Below are 12,377 nucleotides of genomic sequence, written 5' to 3' on the forward strand. Positions count from 1 at the left end.
TAAAATTATCGAGATATGTCAAGAAAATATTATTTAACCAGTAGAGTGCCTATAAGACGTCAGCTGACGTTCTACAAAAAGTATTGCCATAGTGCCTATAAGACGTCCACTGACGTTCTGCATATGTTCCGATTTTTCCTTCATTGGAGTTTGGTTCAATTCACATGAGACAGACTCTGAACAGTTAGTTTGATGTGTGGAGTTTGGTTCAATTCACACGAACAGACTCTGAACAGTTAGTTTGATGTGTCTGTATTATAAAAATACTATTTAAATGAACTTACATCAGGTAGAAGACCTCTTTCTACTCGACAGTAATTTGCTAACTGACCACGTGATACGCGCGTGGAACAGGGGGTTGCATCATGTGCAAACAAATGCATTGAAAACTGTGTCCAGTAAAGCAAATAGTCACAGTCAGCAGATTTACACAATTCTGAAAGCTCTGCTTGTGATTATGGACAGCTTTCGCGATGGAGAAGGATCTCTCTTGTCTGATGATTGGTTTGAAAACGAAGTTGATTGACAACGACAGTTATTAAACTGACTGCCCATTTTATGGTAATTTAGTCCGTCCATCCAATCTGACAGCGTTTTTGAACAACTGGCTATGACTGACAGATTACGGGCAGCCAGTGTTGGAAGAAGGGGAGGAGTGATGTAAGACGATTAGTCGAATACCAGCCAGAGTTCATCAAGGGGGCGTGGCTTTTGGGAAGAGTGAACTCACATTTCAAAGCCGACAGAAGGCAACCATCAATGCCCCACGATTTTCACGAAACGCAGTGCTGAACCTGCACTGGCCGTGAAACACGTGCTCTTTATTTTTCACGCTTTTTTTCCGCTGAATCAGAGAGATGACTCGTTTGAAGCGGTGGCTAGCCTGTGCACAGCAGACACTTCAATAGGTCCACGTGCAACTTGAGAGGAGTGAACGTCATCAAAGAACTTCACCCTCTCACTCCCGAACGCTCTTTGCTGTCAAAAAGCTTGCCAGGTCAGTTTCTGGGGACTGTGATTGACCTTTTACGTTGACTTTACTCATTTTTGGCATTATCGGGACAATGATTTACTTACATGTCTGTAAGAGCTGTGATTTGTTTTCATAAACATTTTGCCTGTTTTAATTTCTTCTACAGGTATATTATGACAACAGGCTTGCTATTTCTAGCTGTGTTTTGTTTCTTTTCTTTATGGATGTCATTATGTAGAGGTGGAAATAGACTTTTTTGTTGCACAAAAAATATTGACTTTACATGCCTGAACAGTTACCTACAATCACCCTAATCGGGAAAAAAAGCCCAGAAGCGGAATCTACACTCATTTTCATTCACAAAAACGTTTACTTTCTTTCTGTATCACCCATAGCTTTAGTGCTGGATTTTTTTGTAATTTATTACCCCCGAATCCTCAAAATTCCCTGGCAAGGGGAGAGCACTTATATATATATGTATATATATATATATATATATATATATATATAATTCTCTGGCACTGAACTGATTAAATGGTGCTGCTATCTCAAACACAATAATATTTCATCGCGCAAAAAAGACCCACAGCTTTAAATATTAAATTTAGTTGAGTGATGTGATGGGGGGGATTAAACTACTTGATTCTGAACAGCAAATCCGTGGTTTGATCCCACAAGCAGGCCTGGTTTTTGGTGGTTATTTTTTCCAAGCTTATCAATATTTAATACCTATATTGATGATTTTTTCATATCTTTGGTTTTTTCTCACGATTCCTTTACTGGATACAGCGCGTGTCACAAGTGAGTCTTGAAGACCTTGCCTCTCTAGTTCCATTCTGTCTAAATACAATAATACTGCTCAGAGAGAATAAAAAAAGAATAATGATAATAATAGTAATAATGCCTGTCTTCTGCAAGCCTACTTGACCATGGACACAAGTTGCCCAAATCGCAAAACGTGGTGTAAAGGAACGTGGTCTTTCAAGATAATGGCAGATGGTGCTGTTTTAGAGAAGTAAACTAATCAAACTGACCTGTACAGATTAACTGTGGCCTCATGTTGTGTGTCGGTCAGAGAATCTGTACATCCATTGACCACAGATGCATCACTGGGTCCCCCCTGACCGCTGTCCTGCCACTTGAGGTCACTGGAGTCCGTGGTGCTGGCAGTCAGTTTCTTCAGTAAGGCACAGTTCTGCTGGCTGTCTTTTTCGTCTGCCACATATATTGGTTGTGGCAGTGCCACAACCATGTCAACAGTGATTTTACTCACGTGATGTGCATGTTTCTGCATGGCACCGTTTGTTGATACATATCAATACAAACCACGCAAAACTGCGTGTATGTACACATATAATCGCTTTTCTTCCTTGTCCTCACTCTTATCTGTGTCTACGCGTCACAGCAACATTAGCTGCAGTCTGACAACAGCAATATCCTTTAACCTCAGTGAACTATCTGCGCTATCCGAATCCACAAAGAAACAGCTGACTGAATGGCTGTGTTATTCTAAACAGGTACTTTATAAAGCAAATAATGAAGGGATGTATTATTGTCAACAGTCAAAGGGATACGGCTGATGAAATGGTTACGTATTTATCAGCAATCAGATAAGAGATGACGACGATGTTATTGTCAGGTCACAGAGACAGGTGAGGGGATGGAGGTGTCACTGTCAACAGTCACAGAGACAGGTGAGGGGATGGAGGTGTCACTGTCAACAGTCACAGAGACAGGTGAGGGGATGGAGGTGTCACTGTCAACAGTCACAGAGACAGGTGAGGGGATGGAGGTGTCACTGTCAACAGTCACAGAGACAGGTGAGGGGATGGAGGTGTCACTGTCAATAGTCACAGAGACAGGTGAGGGGATGGAGGTGTCACTGTCAACAGTCACAGAGACAGGTGAGGGGATGGAGGTGTCACTGTCAACAGTCACAGAGACAGGTGAGGGGATGGAGGTGTCACTGTCAACAGTCACAGACAGGTGAGGGGATGGAGGTGCCACTGTCAACAGTCACAGAGACAGGTGAGGGGATGGAGGTGTCACTGTCAACAGTCACAGAGACAGGTGAGGGGATGGAGGTGTCACTGTCAACAGTCACAGAGACAGGTGAGGGGATGGAGGTGTCACTGTCAACAGTCACAGAGACAGGTGAGGGGATGGAGGTGTCACTGTCAACAGTCACAGAGACAGGTGAGGGGATGGAGGTGTCACTGTCAACAGTCACAGAGACAGGTGAGGGGATGGAGGTGTCACTGTCAACAGTCACAGAGACAGGTGAGGGGATGGAGGTGTCACTGTCAACAGTCACAGAGACAGGTGAGGGGATGGAGGTGTCACTGTCAATAGTCACAGAGACAGGTGAGGGGATGGAGGTGTCACTGTCAACAGTCACAGAGACAGGTGAGGGGATGGAGGTGTCACTGTCAACAGTCACAGAGACAGGTGAGGGGATGGAGGTGTCACTGTCAACAGTCACAGACAGGTGAGGGGATGGAGGTGCCACTGTCAACAGTCACAGAGACAGGTGAGGGGATGGAGGTGTCACTGTCAACAGTCACAGAGACAGGTGAGGGGATGGAGGTGTCACTGTCAACAGTCACAGAGACAGGTGAGGGGATGGAGGTGTCACTGTCAACAGTCACAGAGACAGGTGAGGGGATGGAGGTGTCACTGTCAATAGTCACAGAGACAGGTGAGGGGATGGAGGTGTCACTGTCAACAGTCACAGAGACAGGTGAGGGGATGGAGGTGTCACTGTCAACAGTCACAGAGACAGGTGAGGGGATGGAGGTGTCACTGTCAACAGTCACAGACAGGTGAGGGGATGGAGGTGCCACTGTCAACAGTCACAGAGACAGGTGAGGGAATGCATGCGTCACTGTCAAGAATAAGTCACATTCAGGAGAGGAGTGGCTATGTCACTGTCAACAGTCACAGAGACAGTTGCGGGAGTGACTGTGTCACTGTGAACACTCACCAACCAACACGATGTGGGCTTTGCCTTTCCGCTGCCTATTCCGCATCCTACGTGCCACCTGCATGGCCTGTACGGCACCACACCGAAAAGGCATCTCATGTATCAGGCTATCAATCATCAAACACAACATTCTTCTCTGATATAAGCACATAAAAAAGAAATGCTTTCTGTAACATCTAAAAAGTCTTCTCTCTTTCTCTCTCTGGCACACACACACAAACACACACACACACACACACACACAAACACACACACACACACACACATGTATCAGATTAGTCCTCCTCAACTGCAAGCACGCTGCTGGCTGACAAGCGGGCGGCAGATTCATTCACAGCGGCTGCAGGGTCTGTGGTGGCTTCTGTTGGTGTCATCTCGATAGTCCGACATGTGAATAGTCCGAGGTGTCATCGGTCCGATGATCTTCAATCCGACGTAGTAGTAGTCCGACGTGGCGATGGTCAGCCGTAGCAGTGAACCGACAGGGCATTAGGCAGACGTATCAGTCCGACACTTTTTTTTTTTTTTTGTCCGACGTGGCATTGGTCCGACGGTGTCCGACAGTCCGAAAATATGTATAACTCTTTAATCACAGAGTGCCCGCCATCCCCCCCCCTCTCTCTCTCTCTCTCTCTCTCTCTTTCTCTGTGTGTTTCTCTCTGTCTCCGAGTGAGAGTGTCGACAACGGTAGAGGAACTGAAAGAAGAACTTTGTAAACTCAACAATGAGACAAACTGGAGGAATTTTCACGGCGAGACAACCTTACATTGTTCGGTCAAAAAATATTCTTTTCTCATGGCAGCTTCCAGTTCAGCTGACATGGAAACAGTGTACTGCTACAAAGAATGAACCATCTGTGGCTCAGTCGGTCGAAGAACGGGTGGTTTGGTCAGAGGAACATGCACAGACTTTCAACGACGAATTAAATTCTGATGAGCTCAAGGAGTGTATGGTTGTAGTCACCGACACTCTGACTACAGATATTTGTTCTAGATCAGTAAACAGGAAAACTGCTATGTCACAGCCATCAAACTAAATGTGTACTATTGTTGGAACATAAGCTTAATCGTTACGTTGTTGCAGAGTTTAGTTGTTTTAGAACAAATATTAAAAGCCCTAGAAATAGTGTAGACCTGCCAGCCACTTCAACATGTTATATTGGTTAGGTGAGCTACCTTTATATGTATAGTATTGTATCATTATATAGATCTATGGAGATCTATTGTTTGGGAAGAGTCCCGGTTATAAATCACTTTAGATATAAACGTAAAAATCTTTAGTGCCAGAAGTTCGAGTTGTTCTGCAACTGTCTTTGGAAAACAGTCTGTGTGATTGTTGGTGCCTTCAGTTGTACTATATTCGCTCTAGTTTCATTGTATTCTATGTATATTCCAGCTTTAGACTCCCGAAACGGGGGAGTAACAAGAGTGTTTATTAGCCTAATAATCCTAGTGCAAATCCTTGAGGAAGGATTTAGGATTCCAAGTTACGTGTGTGTTGAGGTAAGCTAGCCTAATTTTTTTTTTTTTTTTTTTTTTTTTTTTTGTAAATAGCCAATAAATTGATTAATATGCAAATAAATAATTCAAGTATTTTAAACGGTTAATTCTAAACGTTAATGGTTAAATAGTTTATTATTCTTATAATAATCAATTATTTCATGAACGAATGAATGTACGTAAAAATTGTGTCATTTGTCCAGTTAAACAAGTATGTTGATAGCTGAAATATGTGTTATTCTCTAAGTAAAATGGGTAAAACAATTTAGGTATGCATGTGTGGTTTCAGTAAAACGCAGACGATAGAAAAGATCGTAGAAAGCATAGATTAGATCTGTTTGGGTTGCAAGATAAATAAAGCTAATATTCCATAGGTTATCGGTAAATTATCTTGTAGGATAATATTTACATAATTCGGGTAGATGATCTGTTTTCCGGCAAACAAATAGGTTGCTAAGAATAAGTTCCGAGAAAAAGTTTCGGAGAAAGAGAATGGCTGTTTCGCAGTGGGTAGCTTTTAGCGATTTTTGGGCAAAGTTTTGGGAACGGCGTTTCTCGAAAGTAAATTGGGGAAAGCTAGTTGGAATATACAGTCAATGTGAGTGTTGAACAAATCTTCATGGTTTATTTAAGTTATGAATAATATGTGTGAAGAATGAAAGTGGTTTACGATTTGTGTAATAACGAACAAATGAAGTCTGAATGAGAAGTGTGGTTGAATGAGAAAAATGTTAATCGTATTTCATTGATGCAATTAACAAAAATGTTTTTCAGGGTATATATAAAATTTATAGTCATATACTTAATGGGGTAATATTCAGCTTTAGAATACTAAACTCAGGGGGGCTGTTTAGACGAAAAACAAAGGGTGTCTTAGGCTCACCTCGATGCGCTAAGTTGAATGGAACCCTCAGCTAAGCTGTACGACCACTACTTTCCCATGAAACTGCGACAATTTTATACACAGTAAGCTCAGCCGATCACAGCCAGAGCAACCACCTGCAAGCCATTTTGACTGCTGATCACGCGGGTGGTCGCGTCATCAATCTGTGTGTGTGGCGTGCAGGTGGGGAAGGAGTACTCAGCTTACTGTGTATTTGTCGCAGTTTCATGGGAAAGGAGTGGTCCTAGAGCTTAGCTGAGGGTTCCATTCAACTCAGCGCATCGAGGTGAGCCTAAAACACCCTTTGTTTTTCGTCTAAACAGCCCCCCTGAGTTTAGTATTCTAAAGTTGAACATTACCACTTAATGGGGTTTGTGCATTGCCTCTCAGGTGGCGGGCTACTCCGGGCCGTGGGCTGTGCATTCTGGAGACTCCAGGGTCCATTTTCTGTGCCCCATTTCCACTTACCATTTCCCTTTCACCCCTGCTCCACCCCTTCTAAAAGGACTACGACCCTCTGCGGTCTTTTGGGAAACCGCCAGACTGTGCGTCAGCTGTGGGGTGGGCTTCGGGCAGGCTTTATTTTATTACATCAAGGCGGAACTGTGGATCAGCTTTTGGGGTAGGCGACAGAGAGACGTTTAAGTTACATCGGGATGGGTAACTGGGTTAGCTTCGTGTTCTTTGTCAACTTGGGGTAGCTTCTTTGATCGTCATCAATATTGGGAGGGCATTACTTAACATTATTTAACATTGGGTAGCATCAGTGGTTCTTCATCAGGGTGGGATAGCATCATTGTTTATCCTCGGCGTTTAGATCAGCTGGTTGAACAGTGGGACTCCGTAGGGAATGGAGAATAATCATCGCGGTTTTATTGTGGACGCTGTCCTGGTAAAAGAAAAGTGTTATTATTTTTATTTCCCTGGACAGTTCGAGGAGGAACTTGACATCACGATTTCATTGTGGACGCTATACTGGTAAAAGAAAAGTTTTATTATGTGTATTTCCCTGGACAGTTCGAGGAGGAACTTGATGGAAGATTATAAATTAATTTAGTGATCTATATAAGGGTCAAATGACTTGGTTGAGCGAATGTGTATGAATGTGTGTTAGAGTAGATGTATGATTGAGAGAGTGCAAGGTGCGTCGGAGTAATATTAAAAGTTGATGTCATGGGTGAATGAATAAATGTTTATATGACTGGTCATTAAGCCCGTGTCGTTGCTGATATTTTGTATTTACGTCCATATCTATGTTCGGGGCTAAGGGGGCATATCTTATCTAATATCGGTTATTTCTTTTCTTGACTGTCCATCGCTAACTCCATAGGGTTCTTCTCTTGTCATCTCTTTAAACTTCGTCTGTCCCCTCCAAACTACTCTCTCCTCATTAAATCTGCTTTCTGACATGCTATTTATAATGTTATATCATCACAGCACTGGTATGACCATTTTATTATGTGTTCAATTCACAACAGATATAGAAGGAAAAGATTATGAGATTGAAGAAATTTCAGATGAATTCTTGTTCAATAAACCTGTAACAGAAGATGAAATTAAAACCAACTTAAGAAATCTGAAAATGGAAAAAGTGCTGGTCCAGATAAATAATCGGAGAAATGCTAAAAATATCGATACTGTTGTTATTGACTTTCTCGTGTCATTGTTTAACAAACTGTTCGATAGATTGGTGTAAATCATTATTGTACTAATCCATGAGAAGGGGGACACGAATAAGCCAGACAACTATAGGGGTGTAGCCCTAACAAGCATAATTAGCTAAGGATACACTTAGAAGGCTTGCTCAATCGGCAGAAAGAGAGGGGGAAATTGTTGCTTTAGTTAAAAGAATTTTTAAGGAGAATACTAAATTATATGTTGCTTTCGCAGACTTTAAAAAGGCGTTTGACTCTGTGAACAGAAATTGTAGCATGTTTTGAGAATACCTGGTATCAATGGAAAGATGTATGTGGCACGTCGAGGTGTTTTTGTGTTAGTCTTGGCATGTGTGCGTGAAAAAAGGAATTTATTCTGACTTTTTAGCTGTCCCCGTGGTGTAAAGCAAGGATGTATTTTGAGTCCTAAAATGTTTGCATTCCTCATAACTTATTCAGCCATTGAAATGTCAGGAAAAGGTAGGCATGGTATACAATTAATCCCAGGTGCGCATGAAATATTTATGTTAATGTTTGCTGGTGATGTGATTTTGCTCTCTAGTACTGCAGTTGTCTTGCAGAATCATATTAATGTATTGAAAAACAGAGCAAACTGCAGTTAATCTAGACAAGACTGATATTTTTGTCTTTCGTAATGGCGGTCATTTATCTCAGTGGGAAAATGGTTGTATCATAATGTGGAAGTAAGAGTTACTAATTCTTGTAAGTGTTCAAAAATGATGTTTACGACAAGGTTGAGTTTAAAAACGGGATGGTCAGAAATGTTTAGGAAAGGGAAAAAGGGAGTTACAGAAAAATTAAAATCTATGAAGAAACTGAAAACAACTGATCCGTCTTTATTTTGGAAGTTATGTGATACACAAATTGAGCCAATACTCACTTATGCAGCTGAAGTATGCAGTGTTGAAGAAAGTTCTGAAATGGAAAAGCTACATACATTAGCCATAAAGAGATTTATGAATGCTCCATTGCACTCATCTAACACGATGGCATACGGTGACTCTGGAAGTTATCCTTTATATATCCAAGCCTTTGTGAAATGCATCAAGTACTGGATCAAGCTAACTCTGCTCCCTAAAAACAGAGTATGCAGACAGGCATACGACATGTTACTCTACACCACGTTGAGTAAGTTAACCGTGACTGGGTGGGCAATGTAAAGCAAGTTCATACAGTAAACGGGTTTGGTATTGTATGGCTTAGCCAAGGAGTTAGGGATGAAAGAGGATTTACTTCGGAATTTAAAGATCGTTTAGTAAGCTGTTATAAACAAAACTAGCACTCCAAGATGGAAGACAATATAAAGTATTCTTGGCTCCATTCCTTCAAAAGTATTTTACAACCAGAGAAGTTCTTGGTAATAGTTACTAAGAAATGGCACAGGGATATGTTAGCAAGATTTAGAAATAGAACCATAGGTTTAAAAGCAAGTAGAAGATGGTTTGGTTCGGAAGGTTTTGTGGATAATTTGTGCATAGTGTGTATGGATGGTGTGAGAAAAGATGAAGACCGTTTCCTATTTCATTCCAAAGCTTATCAAGATATTAGGGTAAGACTCGACTTTTACGTGTGGCTAACGAGAGATGGCAAACCGTGCCCAGCTTTTTGCTTGTTATTGGGCACATGCATCAATAAACGATTAACTCACTTTGTTCTGGAACAGCTGATTGACAATAACTGTTTTATTGGCTGTTTTACTTTTTTGTTTGTTTTTCGTTCAATACACGTCACTGCAAAATTGTATTCCTTTGACATAAAGGCTGTAGTATGGCAACTGTCAATAAATAATGTCTGAAGCGTCTCTTTCTCACGCGCGCGCGCTCTCCCTCGCTCTATGTGTCTGTCTGTCTGTCTCTGTAATCTGCTTAGCTTCCCCTCTCTGTCTTTCTCGGTTTCTGTCTCTATTTCTTTCACCCCAACCCCCTCCGATGTTCTTTGTATGTGTGTCTGCCTGTCTGTCTGTTTGTCTGTCTCCCCACCTGCCTCTCTTTCTCTCTGTGCCTGTGTTTTTGCAGTTGTGCTCTGTCTATCTGTCTCTGCCTCTGGTGTGTGTCTGTGTGTCCATGTCTGTTTCTGTTTTCTTGTTTAAAGCGAGCATGTATCCTTCTGTAAGCCAGTGTATGGGCGTATTCAACCAGTTGTGTGTTGTTTAATCGGTTTAAGCTTAATGAATATCATATAAACTTTCATATCAAGGCATGAGCAGGCGTACACGCGCGTGTGCGTACGTGTGTGTGTGTGTGTGTGTACGTGTGCGTGTGTGCGCGCGCGCGTCTGTGTTTGTGCCTGTATGTGTCTGTGAGTTTATGCGTACGTGCGTTGCGAGTGTGTGTATGTGGAGGGGGGTTCGCACGAGTGTGTGCCTGTATGCATATGCGCGCACGTGCAGTTATGTGTGAGAGCTTATTTAAGTAAATCTCGAAGTAATGTCTTGAAGCAAGGGCTACGCCTGACAGGCAGCATAGTCCTGGCTCTCATTTCTTTCGTCAGTTGTGTTGGAATGTGATTGTGTATGTGCTGTATGATGGAGTGGAGTATAAACTGGTGCTTGTTTTGTGCGATTCTGCCACCGGAACTTCAAGTTATTTGGACATGTTTTCTGTGTAACCTGGCAAGTATTCTTGCTTGTCAGAGCACGCCATTTCTGCACCATCCCCTTTCGCACGTGCAGCCCGCTCCGCGTGTTCCTGAAGCTGACCTCTTCCACAGGCCCTCGCTTGATGTTCATTTTCCCCGTGTGTCTTACACACGGGACCAGCTCCTGTCCGTGCCTCCTGCAGCACTTGACCCTTCTGTCATCGACGCCATCAGAGGTGTGGGTATAGGTTGTCACCTCCCCCGTGTTCGCACTCATCGTGCAGGACGTCGCAAACAGAGGAAGATAGCTGTTGTGTGTGGTACTGGACGTGTAACTTCCACTGACCATACTGTTAAATGCATCAACTTTAATAACCATATTCGTGTACCTCTGTCCTGCTTTCCCTCCCACCGCTCAACTCACATTTCTCCAGGTCTGTTCAACGCCCAGTCAGTTGGTCCTCGCCTCAAACGCTCAGCGATCAACGAACATCTGCTTTCAATCAGCCTCGACATCCTGTGCATCACAGAAACTTGGCTTCGCAGTACTGGGGATGAAGCTAAGTGTCGAGATCTCGCTCCCCTTGGCTGCACTAACACCTCCTTCCCTCGTGTTAAACAACTTGCCAACTTGCAGGGGAGGAATCGCCTTCGTTGTGTCAGACAGGCTGCTCCCACACACAACGTACACAACTGCCTTCCCCTTCAACCACGCTTCATTTGATTTGAACTGGTTTTGAATACTGTTGCAATTAATTCATTGAAAAAATCAGTCTCAGCTTAGGCTATGAACTGGCCCAGCTTTCACTGTCGCTGCCACATTCCCACCTCAATGTGTTCTGCCTCTACCGTCCGCCACCAAACAAGAAAAATAAACTTTCTGATACGATGTTCATAGAACAGTTTCCGGACTTCTTAGAATACGCTGACAGTTTACCAGGCTCGCTACTTATTGTTGGTGACTTTAATTTTCATTTTTATTCACCCACACAGTTTTATACCTCTAAATTACTTGAAATTGTCAGTTTGTTCGACCGTGTGCATAGGGAGGTGCGCACACTGACCTCAATTGACTAAGACTTATTTAAAGCTGACCTGCTGACTAATATCCCTTTTGAGCCGACTGCTGACCAGCTATCCACTGTCCTACGCGCTGCACTCGACAGGCACGCCCCGTCGACTCTGCGCCTGATCTCCAATCGTCCCTCGTCGCCTTGGTACAACACCGTGGGACCAGAGCTGTTGGAGGCCAAGCGGGAGAGAAGGAGAGCTGAGAGGCACTGGCGCGCCACTTGTTTGACCGTCAGTAGGGACATTTTTCAGACAGCCAGGAATAGTGTAAACAACATTGTTGACAGGGCAAAGTCAAAGTTCCACTCTTCTAAAATCCTTGTATGCACCACAGCCAAACAGCTTTTCAACGCTACGAACTATCTACTAGGTAAAATGAAAAACACTCTTCTCCCTACAACATTTTCGGTTCAGGAACTCCCTCAAAAGTTTTCTGACTTCTTCACCGGCAAAATATCATGCATTCGTGAGAAGCTTGACTCTGTTGTGTCTCCTTCTTCACCCGTTCAAGAACGCGTGTACAGTGGTCCTGTTTTACATTATTTCCAACTGGTTACTGAAGATTTTGTGAAGAAAGTGTCTGAGCGCTTGTCCGAAATCCTGTGAGCTTGACCCTGTCCCGTCTTCTTTGTTGCTTGAATGTATTGATGTTCTACTGCCACATATTACTAATGTCATCAATTCTTCCTTACTGTCTGTTGTTTCCCTGAAAGTT

At 42.9% G+C, this 12,377-nt stretch overlaps 1 protein-coding gene across 4 annotated transcripts in view; it reads right to left on the bottom strand.

The window, feature by feature from the left end:
* The window catches only part of LOC143296923 (advillin-like), a 214,067-nt gene that overhangs the window by 144,009 nt on the left and 57,681 nt on the right, over positions 1 to 12,377 (bottom strand). For all 4 annotated transcript variants that reach the window (XM_076608944.1, XM_076608942.1, XM_076608945.1 and 1 more), the window contains 2 exons: positions 3,957 to 4,023; positions 2,008 to 2,188 (listed from right to left, as the gene is read on the bottom strand). In XM_076608944.1, coding sequence (XP_076465059.1) covers positions 2,008 to 2,188; positions 3,957 to 4,023 — 248 coding nt within the window. The remainder of the gene's footprint in view (positions 1 to 2,007; positions 2,189 to 3,956; positions 4,024 to 12,377) is intronic.

Source organism: Babylonia areolata, chromosome 22, assembly GCF_041734735.1.
Source record: "Babylonia areolata isolate BAREFJ2019XMU chromosome 22, ASM4173473v1, whole genome shotgun sequence".
NCBI classification, from domain to species: Eukaryota; Metazoa; Mollusca; class Gastropoda; order Neogastropoda; family Buccinidae; genus Babylonia; species Babylonia areolata.